General features: G+C 41.2%; 1 protein-coding gene across 1 annotated transcript in view; it reads right to left on the reverse strand.

Annotated features, from left to right (window-relative positions):
• BAHCC1 (BAH domain and coiled-coil containing 1) overlaps positions 1–12,903 on the reverse strand; it is a 151,041-nt gene extending 138,138 nt beyond the window's left edge. The window contains exon 1 of the mRNA XM_036757926.1: positions 12,720–12,903. Within this exon, the coding sequence (XP_036613821.1) occupies positions 12,720–12,903 (184 nt within the window). The remainder of the gene's footprint in view (positions 1–12,719) is intronic.
• Between the last annotated feature and the right edge of the window lie 223 nt (positions 12,904–13,126).

Here is a 13,126-nt window from a genome sequence, read left to right on the forward strand (position 1 = left end):
ATAATAGTTAAAGGCTGTGATCTTTTTCATGTCAGAGCTGATATACTGTTAAAATATTTAAATGTATTTTTTTACCTTGTTAATAAATTGTAAAGACATCAACTTTAATGTTATTGAAGCCTATGAGACCAGAGGGTTTGAAAAAGAGAAAGGAATAAATGTGTGTGTATGTGTTGTGTGCGTGTGTGTATACACATATATACATATATGGAAATTTCAATACAAACTAGTGATTGTAGGATAGAATACCTGTAGTACCATAGGACAATAGACCTAGAAGGAACCTTAGAGATCACCTGGCCAAGCCTCTCATATTATAGATAAGATGCCACAAAGATGAAGTATGTCTAATGTTGCTTTGTTATTGCAACCTATATTGTTATATATTTTGTATGGATTGCCTATTTCATTATTCAATGAGTTATTTCTATTGTTTGTTACATCAATACAGGCAGTGTTATGTATGTATTATTCTATATACTTATTATTGCTACTGCTGCATTTTTCTTCTTGCCTATACTGTTGAAACATGTACATGTATCATATTTTGTGTATATATTGTATATAATATGTATATCTTAGTAATGATTTTCACTGTTATGTGTTTATTATACATGATATTGATGTTGATTTGATGTAACCCAATGATTTTTAAGAGACTGAAACATGTTGGGCATGGGGCGGGGGATGAGATAACCCTAATTTAAATGGCCTCCCCTACAGAAAATACAGATACTGTTATTATGTCTTTAAGAGAAAATGTAATATTGGGGAGTTAGTTTAACTGTCATGTAGGAACAGTCAACTGTCATGGCCTAGAGACTCTGTATGAATCACAAATAGAAGGTCCTTTCTTCAAAAATGGAGTGAGTTAATCGTCATGGAGAAAGAGTCTGAAGAGACATTTGAGAGGAATGAGTTTAACTCTTATTCTGTGGAGAAGACATCTTGAGAAGAAACTTATAAGTGCCATCCTTAGAGAGCAGAAAATTGTTAGACTTTGGTCTCAGCACTGGGGAAGAGTCAGCAGCTGATGATAGGTGACTGGTTGTGACCTTTCTCATAAAGCAGCTAGTGATCTGACAACCAATCCATCCAAGGACTCTAAGGGAGATTTAGGTTGGGCCTCAAACAGTAGGAATTGCTTTTTCAGTTTTTATTGATAAATTGTTTTCAAACATCATAGTCCCAATTGAATGCCCCTACAATGCACAATTGTGGGTAGGATTTCCATAGGTGAAGATAAAGGGTAAGACATTCCTGGTAGGGAAGATGAAAACGTCATTGAATTTGGGAACTATGAGCAGATCAGTTTAGTTAGAGCAGAGAGTTCAGCAGAGGTGTAGTAGGAGGTCATTTTATTAGAGAGTTTAAATGACCTTGAATGCCAGGTTGATGAATTAAAATATTAGCCAGTAGGCAACTGGGAGGGAGGGGCTTGGAGCTAAGTGAGTTGGAGTTTTAAGAAATAGAATGATATACTTTAGGAAAATTAAAGTGGTGGCAGCATATTAGGAGGATTAGAGAGAGCAGAGGAGAAAGACTAACATGCAAAGAACAGTTAGAAGGTGATTACAATTGTTTTGTCAGAGAGGTAGGGGACTATAAGGGAAGAATGTTGAATATACTGTCAGAAATGGTCTCTGTACCCATTGTTGGTGCTTAACAGTTTTTCTTTGATATAATGGAAGGTTTAATTAGGAGGGGGAAAAGAGGAGGGGTATATCTAAAAATGTGATGTAAAAATCAAAAGTATTAGTAAAACTTTTTTTGAACAGTCTAAGTATGAGAAGACAAGGCAAGGGAAATAAAAGAGAGTAGCAGGTGATAGATATTTTGATATCTGATAGACTGGAGAGATGGGTGATAGGCCCTGGGGAAGAAGCTGGTGTGGCCAGAGCTTTTTCTTTTTTTTCCTTCCACTTCTACCTCCTTCCTTCTTTGGCAGCCCTACCCGGTAACCTGTGAAGCAGGTACATGCTGTGTTGCTGGCTTAAGGCAAAGGGGAGTCCATTTGGTTTCCTTGCTACCTGAAGTATAAAAAGACTCAGACAAGTGGGAATTGGTGTCAGAGGATATACCTGAGTTCATGACTTAGCTTGACTCATTGCTATGGTGACAGGAGGAGAATGTATCCTTTTTTAGAAGCTGCATTCTTTCAATTTCCTATTATTAGTGAAGTTTTCTTTATTGTACTTTGTGGTCCATAAGTGGCCTATTCCATTTTAACCCCCAAACCCGAATCACTGGACCAGCCTAACTTTGGCCTAGGTCAATATAGTATGGATCAACAAAACCCATCCCAACTACTGGGAAACAATTCAAAGGTCATGCATACATGCTTATATATCTAAATGCATGTATAAATATTGTACACCATATACATAGGATGTGCTCATGTATGCATATATGTTACATGCATGCATATGTTATTTTTACACATGTATGGTCAAAGCTTAATCCATACTGTTGGTAAGTCAGTAGCGGTGTTATTTTATACATTCATACTTTTTTTTTTCCACATTTGGATATTTACAGATCATGAAGTAAAAGGTAGTGATTTATATTGAAAGCTGACCTCATTGTCTCCCCACCTAAACAAGGTCTCCATTTCTATAAATAGCACCACTGTCTTGCCCTTATTTTCAGTTCCTTTCTCTCCTCTTCCAAATCCAACCTCTTGGCTCATTGGGTTTCTTGACATTCCAGTGCCACTACCATATTCTAGGCCTTCATCATTTCATGATTAGATCACTTCTATAGCTCTCTAGCTGATTCCTCTGATTCTGGTACCTCCTTGCTACAAGTGAATCTGGAGAAGGCTGCTTAAATAATCATACTCAAATACTGCTTTCATTATTAGACATTCTCCTCCTAAACTGACCTACAATGGCTCTCTGCCTGTAGGATCAAATTTAAGTTCTTTTGCCAGGCCTTCATTCATTGCTTCCTTCTGACCCTTTCCATCCCCAATCTTTCTAATCTTTTATCTTTTCTGTCCAATAAGGTCCTTCTATTTAGCTTCTACATGTGTTAATTCCTTCAACAAACATGTATTGGAAGCCAGCTATTCTTGAGGCACTGTGCTGGCTGCTGGCAGGTCGAGGGGAGATGGGTGCCTGCTTTGGAAAAGCTTACATTCTACTTGGAGGGCTGAGACACAGACACATGACAATTTAACCATAGAAACAATTTAGGACAAGTGTTAGCACAAAGGTGGGCTCTCTTTCCTCATCACTCCCTATTCAATAAACTCCAGTGACTTCCTATCACCTCCAGGATAAAATATAAAATGTTTTATTTGGCATTCAAAGCCATCCACAACCTGTCACACTCCCCTCTCCCTCCCCAACAACCTTTAGAAACTACTTAGAAACTACTTACACCTTTACTCTCCCCCCCTTGTATTCTTTGATCAGTGACCCTGGTCTCCTTGCACAGCCTCAAACAAGACACTCTGCCTCTCATCTCCAGGTATTTTCACTGGCTGTTTCCCATGCCTGCAATACTCTACCCCTCATTTCTGCCTCCTGGCTTCCTTCAGGTCCCAGCCAAAATCCTGCTTTCTACAGGAAGCCTTTCCTGATCCCCCTTAATTCTAATTTCCTTCTATTGATTGCTTCAATTTATCCTTTAGATATCTTGTTTGTACATAGTTGTTTTCATGTTGTCACCCCTAAGAGCTCCTTAAGACTAGGGATTGTCTTTTGCCTCTTTGTATCTCCAGCACTTAGCACAATGTCAGGCACATAGTAGGTGCTTAACAAATGTTTATTGATTGGTTTGATTGACCTTTATTGACTGGCTGACATTTTGCACAGTGTAGTGCTGGATGCAAAATACAATCAGTGCTCAAGAATGAATCAAATCAGCTGCCTGCCCTTGATCCTCTACCTCCCCTGCATTCCCCCTCTTTCCCCCAAGGTTAAATGAAATGGGCTGCTTATGTAGTCTTAAGAATGTAAAGCAAACAGTATGGACTCTTTATTAAATAGGCAGAAGAACTGAGGGGGAGGGGGAGCAGGGAGGAAACCAACCCACCTGTCCATCCCTCGCCTGCCCCTTCCCCAGGCCAGAGTGAAAAATGCTTCCTGGCTGATCCCAATCTGGAATTTAATCCATCAGGACAGCTGCAGCAATAGCCAGCTGATGCAAGTCCACATCACAACTTGGACACCAAAGGCTAATGTCTCATAGGCCAGGAGCTTGATTGAAGTACAGGATTTACCATAATAACTGAGGAACAAGGGGTTCTGAACAATCTCATATCACCAATGAGATGTACAGACTGATCAGCTCCAATCAGCTCCTTATGCATAAATTTTCCAGAGCAGCTTCCAGGGCAATGGAAGGTAGAAAGTATTATTATATATTACAACAAAGAGCGGGGCCCTGTGAATTGACAAATATTCTTGCATGATCTAAATTATCTCATAAAAATGTCAGAGTGGCAGAAACTTAGAATGAAGTTTGTGAGCATGCAAGCAGACCCCACTCTTCAGAGGCTGAGCTCCAGGCTTTATTTTTATTTTTACACATTTTATTCCAGTTGTGTTTTTGAGGTTCAGAGATGTTAACGGTGGTGAGGGAAGTCTTTGGGGGAAATATTCCTTTGATACATGGGGTTCTAGGTAAATAATACATCTGCTTGGAAAGGGTGATTCCTCTATATGTTGAAGCTTTTCTACAATGTGGTCACCATGAGACTTTTTTTTCAATCATACACCTTAGCTCTCCACCTGAGAACTATTTCCTTCAAAGTAGTCACCTTAGATACTTATTCCACTGATGCTGCCATTGTTCAGAATACATCTGGAACTTCACTATGGGAAATGCCTTCAGAGCCCAGGGCACATTCTTTTGAATATCCTGTGGTGGAAACTCTTAATCCATTGAGGGTAGATTTGATTTTTAGAAACAGCCAGAAATCATAGGGAGCCAAAGCTGGTGAATTAAGTGGAGTTATCAAAATGGAGTGATATCATTTTGAGTCAGAAATGAGATGTGACTATAAAGCAATGAAGCTGCTTTTCTAAAGTGGCTTATAAACTGGCTCAAAAGAAAATTCCCATAGAGGAATTCAATGAATATTTGAGCAAAAGCCGTCATCTTTGGGATATGTCTAGCCTCCCAAGGCAACTGCTTTGAAGAGTACAACACATCATTTGGATATGTAAGTACTGGGGGATGTGTGTGTATATCTATATATATATATATATATATATATATACACACATACATACACACATACATATATATGTAGTAAATATACAAAATATACACGTGTTACTTTGTAGTTGCACCTAAGAGAGACAGAAATACAGAGTATGAAAGGGCCTTTATCCAAATCGCTACTTTAAATACTGAGATGGAAGGAGTATTTTGTATTTGATGGTAGCTTCTATTAATATACGATACTGAAGTTGTTATTAGTGGCTCTAGAGTCAAAATGCCCTGCCCAGCTAGCACAAGAAAGGACTGAATAGAAAGAATCCTAGAGCCTTGAGACAAATCGATCAGTACTACCCTGCTTAGAGCAAACAGGTTTTCTTGATGCCACTGGCTGGGCTCTTTAACTAGACCTTAGCCCAAGGAATATGAACTTCCCCCTATCCCCATCAGGACCTTGGAGTTCAAGCACAGGCATTCTGGGAACTGTAGTTTTTTTGAGATTCCCGGAAACCTTAGTGGTTTTTCTGGAAGGCTGCTGAGAGGACAGACACCAAGATGAACAGAAGGCAAAGCAGAAATCCACCAGGATTATCCAGAACAGGCCTCTTTGGGTCTAAGGATCTCTGAGCATTTAAGAATCCTTGAGAACTGGGGACTTCTCTTGGACAAAATAAATTTTTAAAAATGTTTTTGCCTGACAAAAAAACACAACAAGCAATCATGAGATCATAGAGCTTGGGAAGAGAGCTTAAGTGAGTGGTATTGGTTATTTATTTTAGGCACACATACCAATGTCTTTTATTTTGGTTGGGTGATTGGGAGACCCTACCCCAGAGAATTCCTCCCAGACAGATCAACATTCTCACCAAACTCCTATCACCAACACCACATTTCTATCACGTTCTATAAACTACTACGGTTGAAAAAAGGCCACACTTCCTCTACCACCACTATCACTGTAACCCTTCTCTGGAAGCCAAGGTGTGTGCGTGGGGGTGGGGGAGGGTCAAAGAAGGAAGCTGAGCAGGAGGAAGAATGATGAGTTCAGGGAAGTGGCCCCATTGGCCCAGACTGTTCAAAAGGGGCAAAGAGCTATTAAATGCTGGGGTTTCAGGGAGAGGATAATCCAAAGCACTGTACATTCACATTATTTATGTTTACAGCCTGCTCCAGTGACATGTTAGTAGACATTATACATGCTATCAACTTGCTGAAGTGTATCTTACTTGTTAAAACACTCTTAAAGGTGCACCATCATTTATCAAATTAAAATAATCATTTTACTTTTTATTCTTTCTTTTTCTTTCTTCCCTCCCCCGGGGCTGTGATTCACCTTCAAGCTGCTTCTTCCTCTATGGCCAACCCTTCTACCCCTTCCACCCCAGGTACCCGCAAAACCAAGGGGAGAGGAGAAAAATCTAATGTTCTGGGTTCCAAGGAAGCCACTAACAATGGATTCTGATTCTCAATCAGGCCCAAAGTAGTGTTCTGTTCCCACCCCCAACATCCAGTACAAACCTACTAATCTCTAAGAAATGACAAACTCCAGAAACCCCACCAATTAAATTTAAACTCATGAAAAGCTCGGTGGCTAGTAAATTATTATTTTTATTAGCTTGAACCAAGTTCCAGTAAGAGAGAAAGTCAACTTACTCCCATGAATGGTTCTTTAACTCCTTAATTTATTTAACTCTGTGCTCTTTGCCAAAGCCTGGAATATTTTTAGCTCATTCTGTTGTTGGATTTGGCTTTTTTATGTGTGTTTCTGAGGGGTATTTTTAGCTTAATACATGTTATTCTAACAGCCTCCTATGCATTTCATCCTGCCTATGCTGGCTGTGTTGTCCCCTGTCTCGCAGCGAGATGAAGGAGGTTTCTAAGAATAACTGGTGTACCTTTTTTTTTCCAGGGGAGATGTGCTATTTGCTCAGCGATTCTCTCAGCCTCTCTCCCTAATTTGCCTTATTATTCACGTGACCTGGATATTCCTATAGAAAAATTCGGCATCTCCTTATAGAAATAATTAGATATGATGGCAGTGCGATCCCCACTGGTAAAAACCACATTCCAAAAATGAGCTTTGATTTCAGAGAGAGAGAGAACACCCACCGAAGCCTTGCATAACAATGTTCTGCCTGGCAGTTCAGGGCACCAAGCTCCTGGCTGGCAGTTCCTGCCTGTTTTCCCTGCATTTGCTTTGATGTCTCTTGCTCCTTGTCATTGAGAAAGAAAGATGGTTGGATTCTTTGGGAAAGCAGCCTTTGAAAAGTAACTCCTTTCACACCTATTTAATGTTGGTAACTGTTGCAGAAACACTCCTCTGTGTCAGAGAGTTAATGAGGTATTTACTAAAATGTATTTTTTTTCCTTTAAAAAAACACATAAGAAGAGAGGGGCGGGCCTTTATGAGGGTCTTTTCACACCAGGAAATGATCTTTCTTACAGAATTTTATGAGAACCGCAATCTACTGAAAGCTCTATTAGCACTTGAGAAGTTTCCATTTCTCTCACCATTCAGGGATCTCTCCACCCAGATTTACCCCAAAAATAAATGGGAGGGGGGGAGGAGAAAGGGAATGCCATGTTTTGACTTTTGGTGTGAGATCCAATCACTAACACCAGCCCCCTCCCAAGCTGCGGAAGCTTCAGACTTCCAGTCCATTGTCATTTATACCCAAAGGAAATGAGAAAGAAAAGGAATTGGAGGATAGGGGAGGGAGAGAGAGAAAGAGGAGGAATCAGAAAGTCATCTGTTATATCTGTACATAGAAATCAAAGTGGAGATTAACTCCTTACCCCAGATTGTAGACAGCATTCAAGTGTAGACTAGTTGTCACACTAGGGGACCTGGGAGACCCTTACTTCCTGCTCCCAAACCAAAAACCCTGGGCCTCATTTCCAGGTGAATTTCCAATTTTCAGGTGAATTATGTAAATAATCCATTGCTTAGTTTCTCCAACTTGTCATAGCACCAAGAAGGAAAAAGAAGAAAAAGCAAGACAGGAAGACAGAAGAGATAAACCACAGCATCATAAAGGAATACATATATATGAATGTGTAAATATATATGTTTATATTTGGAGTTTTACCCAAGATATGACTATCTCCCCTGACTAAATATCCCAGCATGATGTGGAAATCCCAATTGCTTGAGGCAGAGTGGGCTGATGAAAAATCTTGGGTTGGTTCATTGTTGATTCTCTTTCTTCCCCCACCCCCCACCCCCCTAGCTTTCACAGCTTTGACTCTGGACCATCTGTATTAGAGACAAATTCTAACACTGCACTAAAAATAATGATACCAAACATTTTAATTGCACCTTTTTGTGACAAGGTTACTATAACAGCATTTTACCATAAAATCCTACAGCTCGATTATAAAACTATCAGCACTTTCATTTTAAGAAAAAACAATTGAAATGCATTCTGAGCCTGACTTCCCCATCAAAGTCTCCTGCAGCTGATTTAAAAAAAAAAAAAAGCAACACTGTATGCAAAAGAGGAGAGACCAGCTCTCTTTCCTTAGGGAGAGAAATTCATAGCAAGAGAATTCCACAGCAGAGAGAATAAGAACCCAACCTATTGCCAATGGAATCTAACTGGACTGAACAGGACACAATGGGCAGCTGTGAAAATGCAGCTCTCTTAAAGGACTGGTAGAATCCATCTCCCTCAAATAGATCTTAATGCCCATCTTGCAACTGGACAAATGGGGGGAGGGGAAATAGCATAATCTGCCTTGTTCTTATTTATCAGGCATTCTTACTTGGTAGAAGGATCCACACTAAGGCCTAAGAACAGATCTATATAATATCCAAACAATCAATTAAAAAGAGAAAAATTCAATGAAGTTAGTTTTTTGGAGACCATGATAGTATGATGGAAAGAACATGGGAGACTGGAAGTTAGAATACCTCTATCCCAGTTCTGCTACTTACTTACTTTGGCTTGACCTAAGGCAAGTCAACCCCACTATTTGGCCTTCAGCTTCTTCATTCATAAAATGGGGTAAAATGTAAACATTTGCCTTGCCTGATTCACAAAGGTTGTAGTGAACATCAAATGAGAGAATGCACTTAAAGTGTTGTAGGAGTATGTTACAATTAAGGTACATAGTATTTTGCTTTTTAGAAAATGCCTTTTTCTTTAAAAAAAAAGACAACCTTGTTTCCATTGTTCAGATGTAGTCCAAGGCAATTTACATTGATTTATTGGTTTTATTTTTATTCCCCCAAATGTAATGTGACTAGATTTTTTAAAAGTTCATTTACCCAGTGTAGTGGCTTTCACTTTTGTCTAACACTATTCCCCATATCAACAAAAAATGGTCTTCAAAGCACTTTCAGATGGAATTGTCTATACTGGCCAGTTTGCAGCTTCCATATTTAGCAGAGAATGTCTCCTGTCACAAAAGTTCTAAATAGCCAAATATCTTCTAGTTATTTTTGTCCCTCTGAAACCTTCCTTTGGGCTAGTGGGGGAAAAAGAAGAAAATGACTGTGAGTGGGGAGGGTCAGGACAGAGTTCAGATCAAGTGAGTTCTTGGTCTTTTCTGAAGCCTTTGGCTTATCCCTGAGGAAACCCCCTGGGTTGGCTTCATTGGAACCAGATGTAAGGGGGGGGGATTTTTGTTGGGGGAGGGGGCAGAGAGGGTTGAATGTGTGGGGTAAAAGAAGCAAAATAGCTAGGGGAGTTCAGGGCCTAGACTCGTCCCATTCCTAATGAGGCCTTGAAATTATCAAATGGTAAACATTTAGTACACTGAGATCTATAGTTACCTAGAGTGCAGGCTCAGTTTCCATCCCACTCCACCCCTTTGGCTCTCATCTTCCTGGGGGACTTTTCTACAACCCTGAATGACCAAAAAGATGAGTTTCAAGCTGAGCATAGGCCCAATGGAAGCTGTGAGATATTGAATATGAAGGGGAATGGGGGGTGAGAGGGAGTTGGGGAGGCATTAATTACCTGATCTCATTCAAAATTGGCACCATCCCCACATAGCCTCATCTGTAGGGGAAGGCTGTTAGGCTTGTGGTCAGTCCCTAGCCTGTCTCTGTATTATAATTAAATACTCAGTGTCAAGATCCCAACCATAATTTATTTAACACTCATTTCTGATTCAATTTTACCTGCCCAGGCTAAAGAGCACTGGAATGTTTGGGGGAGTTCTTCTAGTCACCTAGAATATTTGGGGAGGCATATCCTTCAGGCCTAGACACCTAGGACTTGAGGGGCCTCTGCTCAGAGGGAACTTTAGGCTGTTCAGAAAAGATTTAGAGGCTAGGATATCAAAGTTCTGATGCTTTCTGTGTGCTGACCACATCCAAGGGATTCCCTAAGGAACACCTTGAATTAAGAGAGTAGGGAGAGACATTTAATAAAATAGAAATAAAGGAAGATATATAAAATCAACAATTATACAACCAATTTTTCTCCTCTTCCTCAGTTTTATATATAAAAGAGGGGGAAAAACAAAAAAGAAAAAAAATCAGAGAAAAGAGAGGTCAAATTTGGATCGGGAAATACTAGAATAGAAAAAGGCTGCAGATATAGGTTGTAATTATATAAAACAGCATGTTTGAAAGTGTCAAGATCACTGTGTTTGTTAGTGGCACTTTTGGGGATCTCACCATGTTATAAATGCTAAAAGCCCATTAGTAATTATGCAATTTTGTGTGTATGTTTTTCTTTTTAGGAAATTTATAGTCTTCTTTTTGAGTGCACTCCCAACTGACAACTTTCCTTCCAGCCTTGTCTGTGCTATCCTTTTTAATCCACATACTAATTGTAATCCCATTAAAGCAGATATAATTTTATTAGTATTCACAGTTCATCAAGCTAGCAATAATAACTGTTACTGCCGAATTTTTAAAACTTGGGGGAAAAAAAGAGTCATGTTTAAAGCAAACTGTAAACAAAGCCCAGCCAACCTGCATGATCCAAGAGCTAAACCACCTGATTACAGATCCACAGGCATCTCTTCCCAACAAGAGGTGACACATCACTAATCTAATTCCCTGTCTCCGACATATATAGTTAGATAATGACAACTCCACAGCAAAACTTTCCCACCACTTTTTTCTACCTTTAAATTATTTTTAAAAATAATTAAATGTAAGTCATAGGGAGAGAAAGGAATCTCCAACTTCACTGATCTAGAGATTACTTTCCTAAGGACAGGAATAAAATAGTTACAGGGCCACACACAAATGCAGATGAAGGTGAATTCAAAAACTCCACAAGCTTCATCAAATCAAGCCTTCTGATATTTTTTCAAAGTTTTCAAGTTTCTCCCTCAACCTTCCACCTTCCTCCTCTTAATATTCTCAAAGGACCAACACCCAGCTTTACAGCAAAAGCCAAAACTAGTGGAGAGCTCTATTTTCTCCTTTTCTACCAAATTCACAACACTCTGCCAAAAGACTAAATGCAGAGGTCCTCAGGAAGCACACTCAGAATAACCACATTCCACCCAGCTGTCTTTGGGGCCACAATGACCCCACAGATCCCTAGATGCTGAGGGTCATGCTCTCCTCCCTCTACCCCCACCTCCCAACCCATGCAGCCCCAAACCCCTTTAACTAACAGATTTTTTTTTTGAAAGGGTGCCTGTGAGTTCCCCGGGCCCTTTTGCTAGCCACGCTTTGTATGTCTTTAGCAGGATACCAGAGGCACTTGTTAAAGCTAATGCATCCCCTGCAAACCCATTCTCACCCTGACACTTCAAGGCTTTATATAGAAACAGGATTTTCTAGTCTTACACCAGCAGCCCCTATTAACACTAACCCTGTGCACACAACTGCCCCTAATCTGAAAAGGCCACTCTGAGTTCGACGCTGCTCCTTCCCCCCCTCCCTTCCCCAACCAAGAACAGGCGTTTTGTTCCGCCAGAAAGCGCCTCCTTGTCCCAGCACCAGAATATCTTAAAGATGTTAATGCAGAAAAGAGGTTTCAACGGAATTTATTTTCTTTTGGAGGAGGAGTAGGGAGGAGGAGAAGTAGGAGGGAATCTTTATTTTTAGCTCCTTCTGCGGCTGTTCCTCTGAGTCCCAAGTGTAACCCGGCTCTAAAGGGCTATTCTATTCTACCTGATAATAGTAGGGAGAAGAATCAGATAACGGGGCCAGTGGAGCACAGAGCAAAATTCGGCTAGACCAAAACATTAGGAGGCCACCAGAACCTTCGCCCATTTGCTTACAAGTCACAAACTATAAAATCCTCGAAATAGGAAAAAAAATTAATAAAACAAAAGTAAACCAATCTTCTATATTAAAAAAAATTTTTTAGGTCATCTCGAAACACACACCCTTATGATTTTATTCGCTTCCCCAAATATCCCTTAGAGATTCTCCGTGAAAGACAGCAAGAGAACCCAGGTATCCAGGGCAGTCAGCTCCTGGCACAGTGGCAGCCTCTAGGCAGAGGCCTCGGCAGCCTCCTCAGCCTCCTGCCGGGGAGTTCCCCACAGAATTCCAGTACCTGGAAGAAGGACCCCTCCCTACTCTCCTGCCCCGAGGTTAGGGCTGAGCAGGCTGGAAGGACACTGACCTGTGTGCGTGGCCATGGGCAGAGGCGACTGAAAGTACTTTCCGGGCGGGAAGTGAGCCGGGTGCTGGACTGCGGGGCCTGCCGGGGCTAAGCGCGAGGCGGCGGCGGCGGCTGCGCTGCGGTGGCCCAGGCTTCCGCGCTCAGAGAGGAGATGAGACGGCGGAGCGAAGTCCCGGCCATCCATGCCGGGGAGCCGGCAGCGGCGACTCCGGCCCCTAGCCAGCCGCCGCCGCCGCCCTCCCCGCTCCGCCTACTCCTCCCCCCACTGCCGCTGAGGCTCCTCCGCTGGACGCCGAGATCTAAGCGGCGGTGGCAGTAGCCCCGAGCGGCGGCAGCAGCCAGCCGGCAGCGCTGGTGGAAGGAGAGGAGCAAAAAGAAACTGAATCCGAAGCCGAGTGAAACGATGT

Source organism: Trichosurus vulpecula, chromosome 4, assembly GCF_011100635.1.
Source record: "Trichosurus vulpecula isolate mTriVul1 chromosome 4, mTriVul1.pri, whole genome shotgun sequence".
Classification (NCBI taxonomy): Eukaryota; Metazoa; Chordata; class Mammalia; order Diprotodontia; family Phalangeridae; genus Trichosurus; species Trichosurus vulpecula.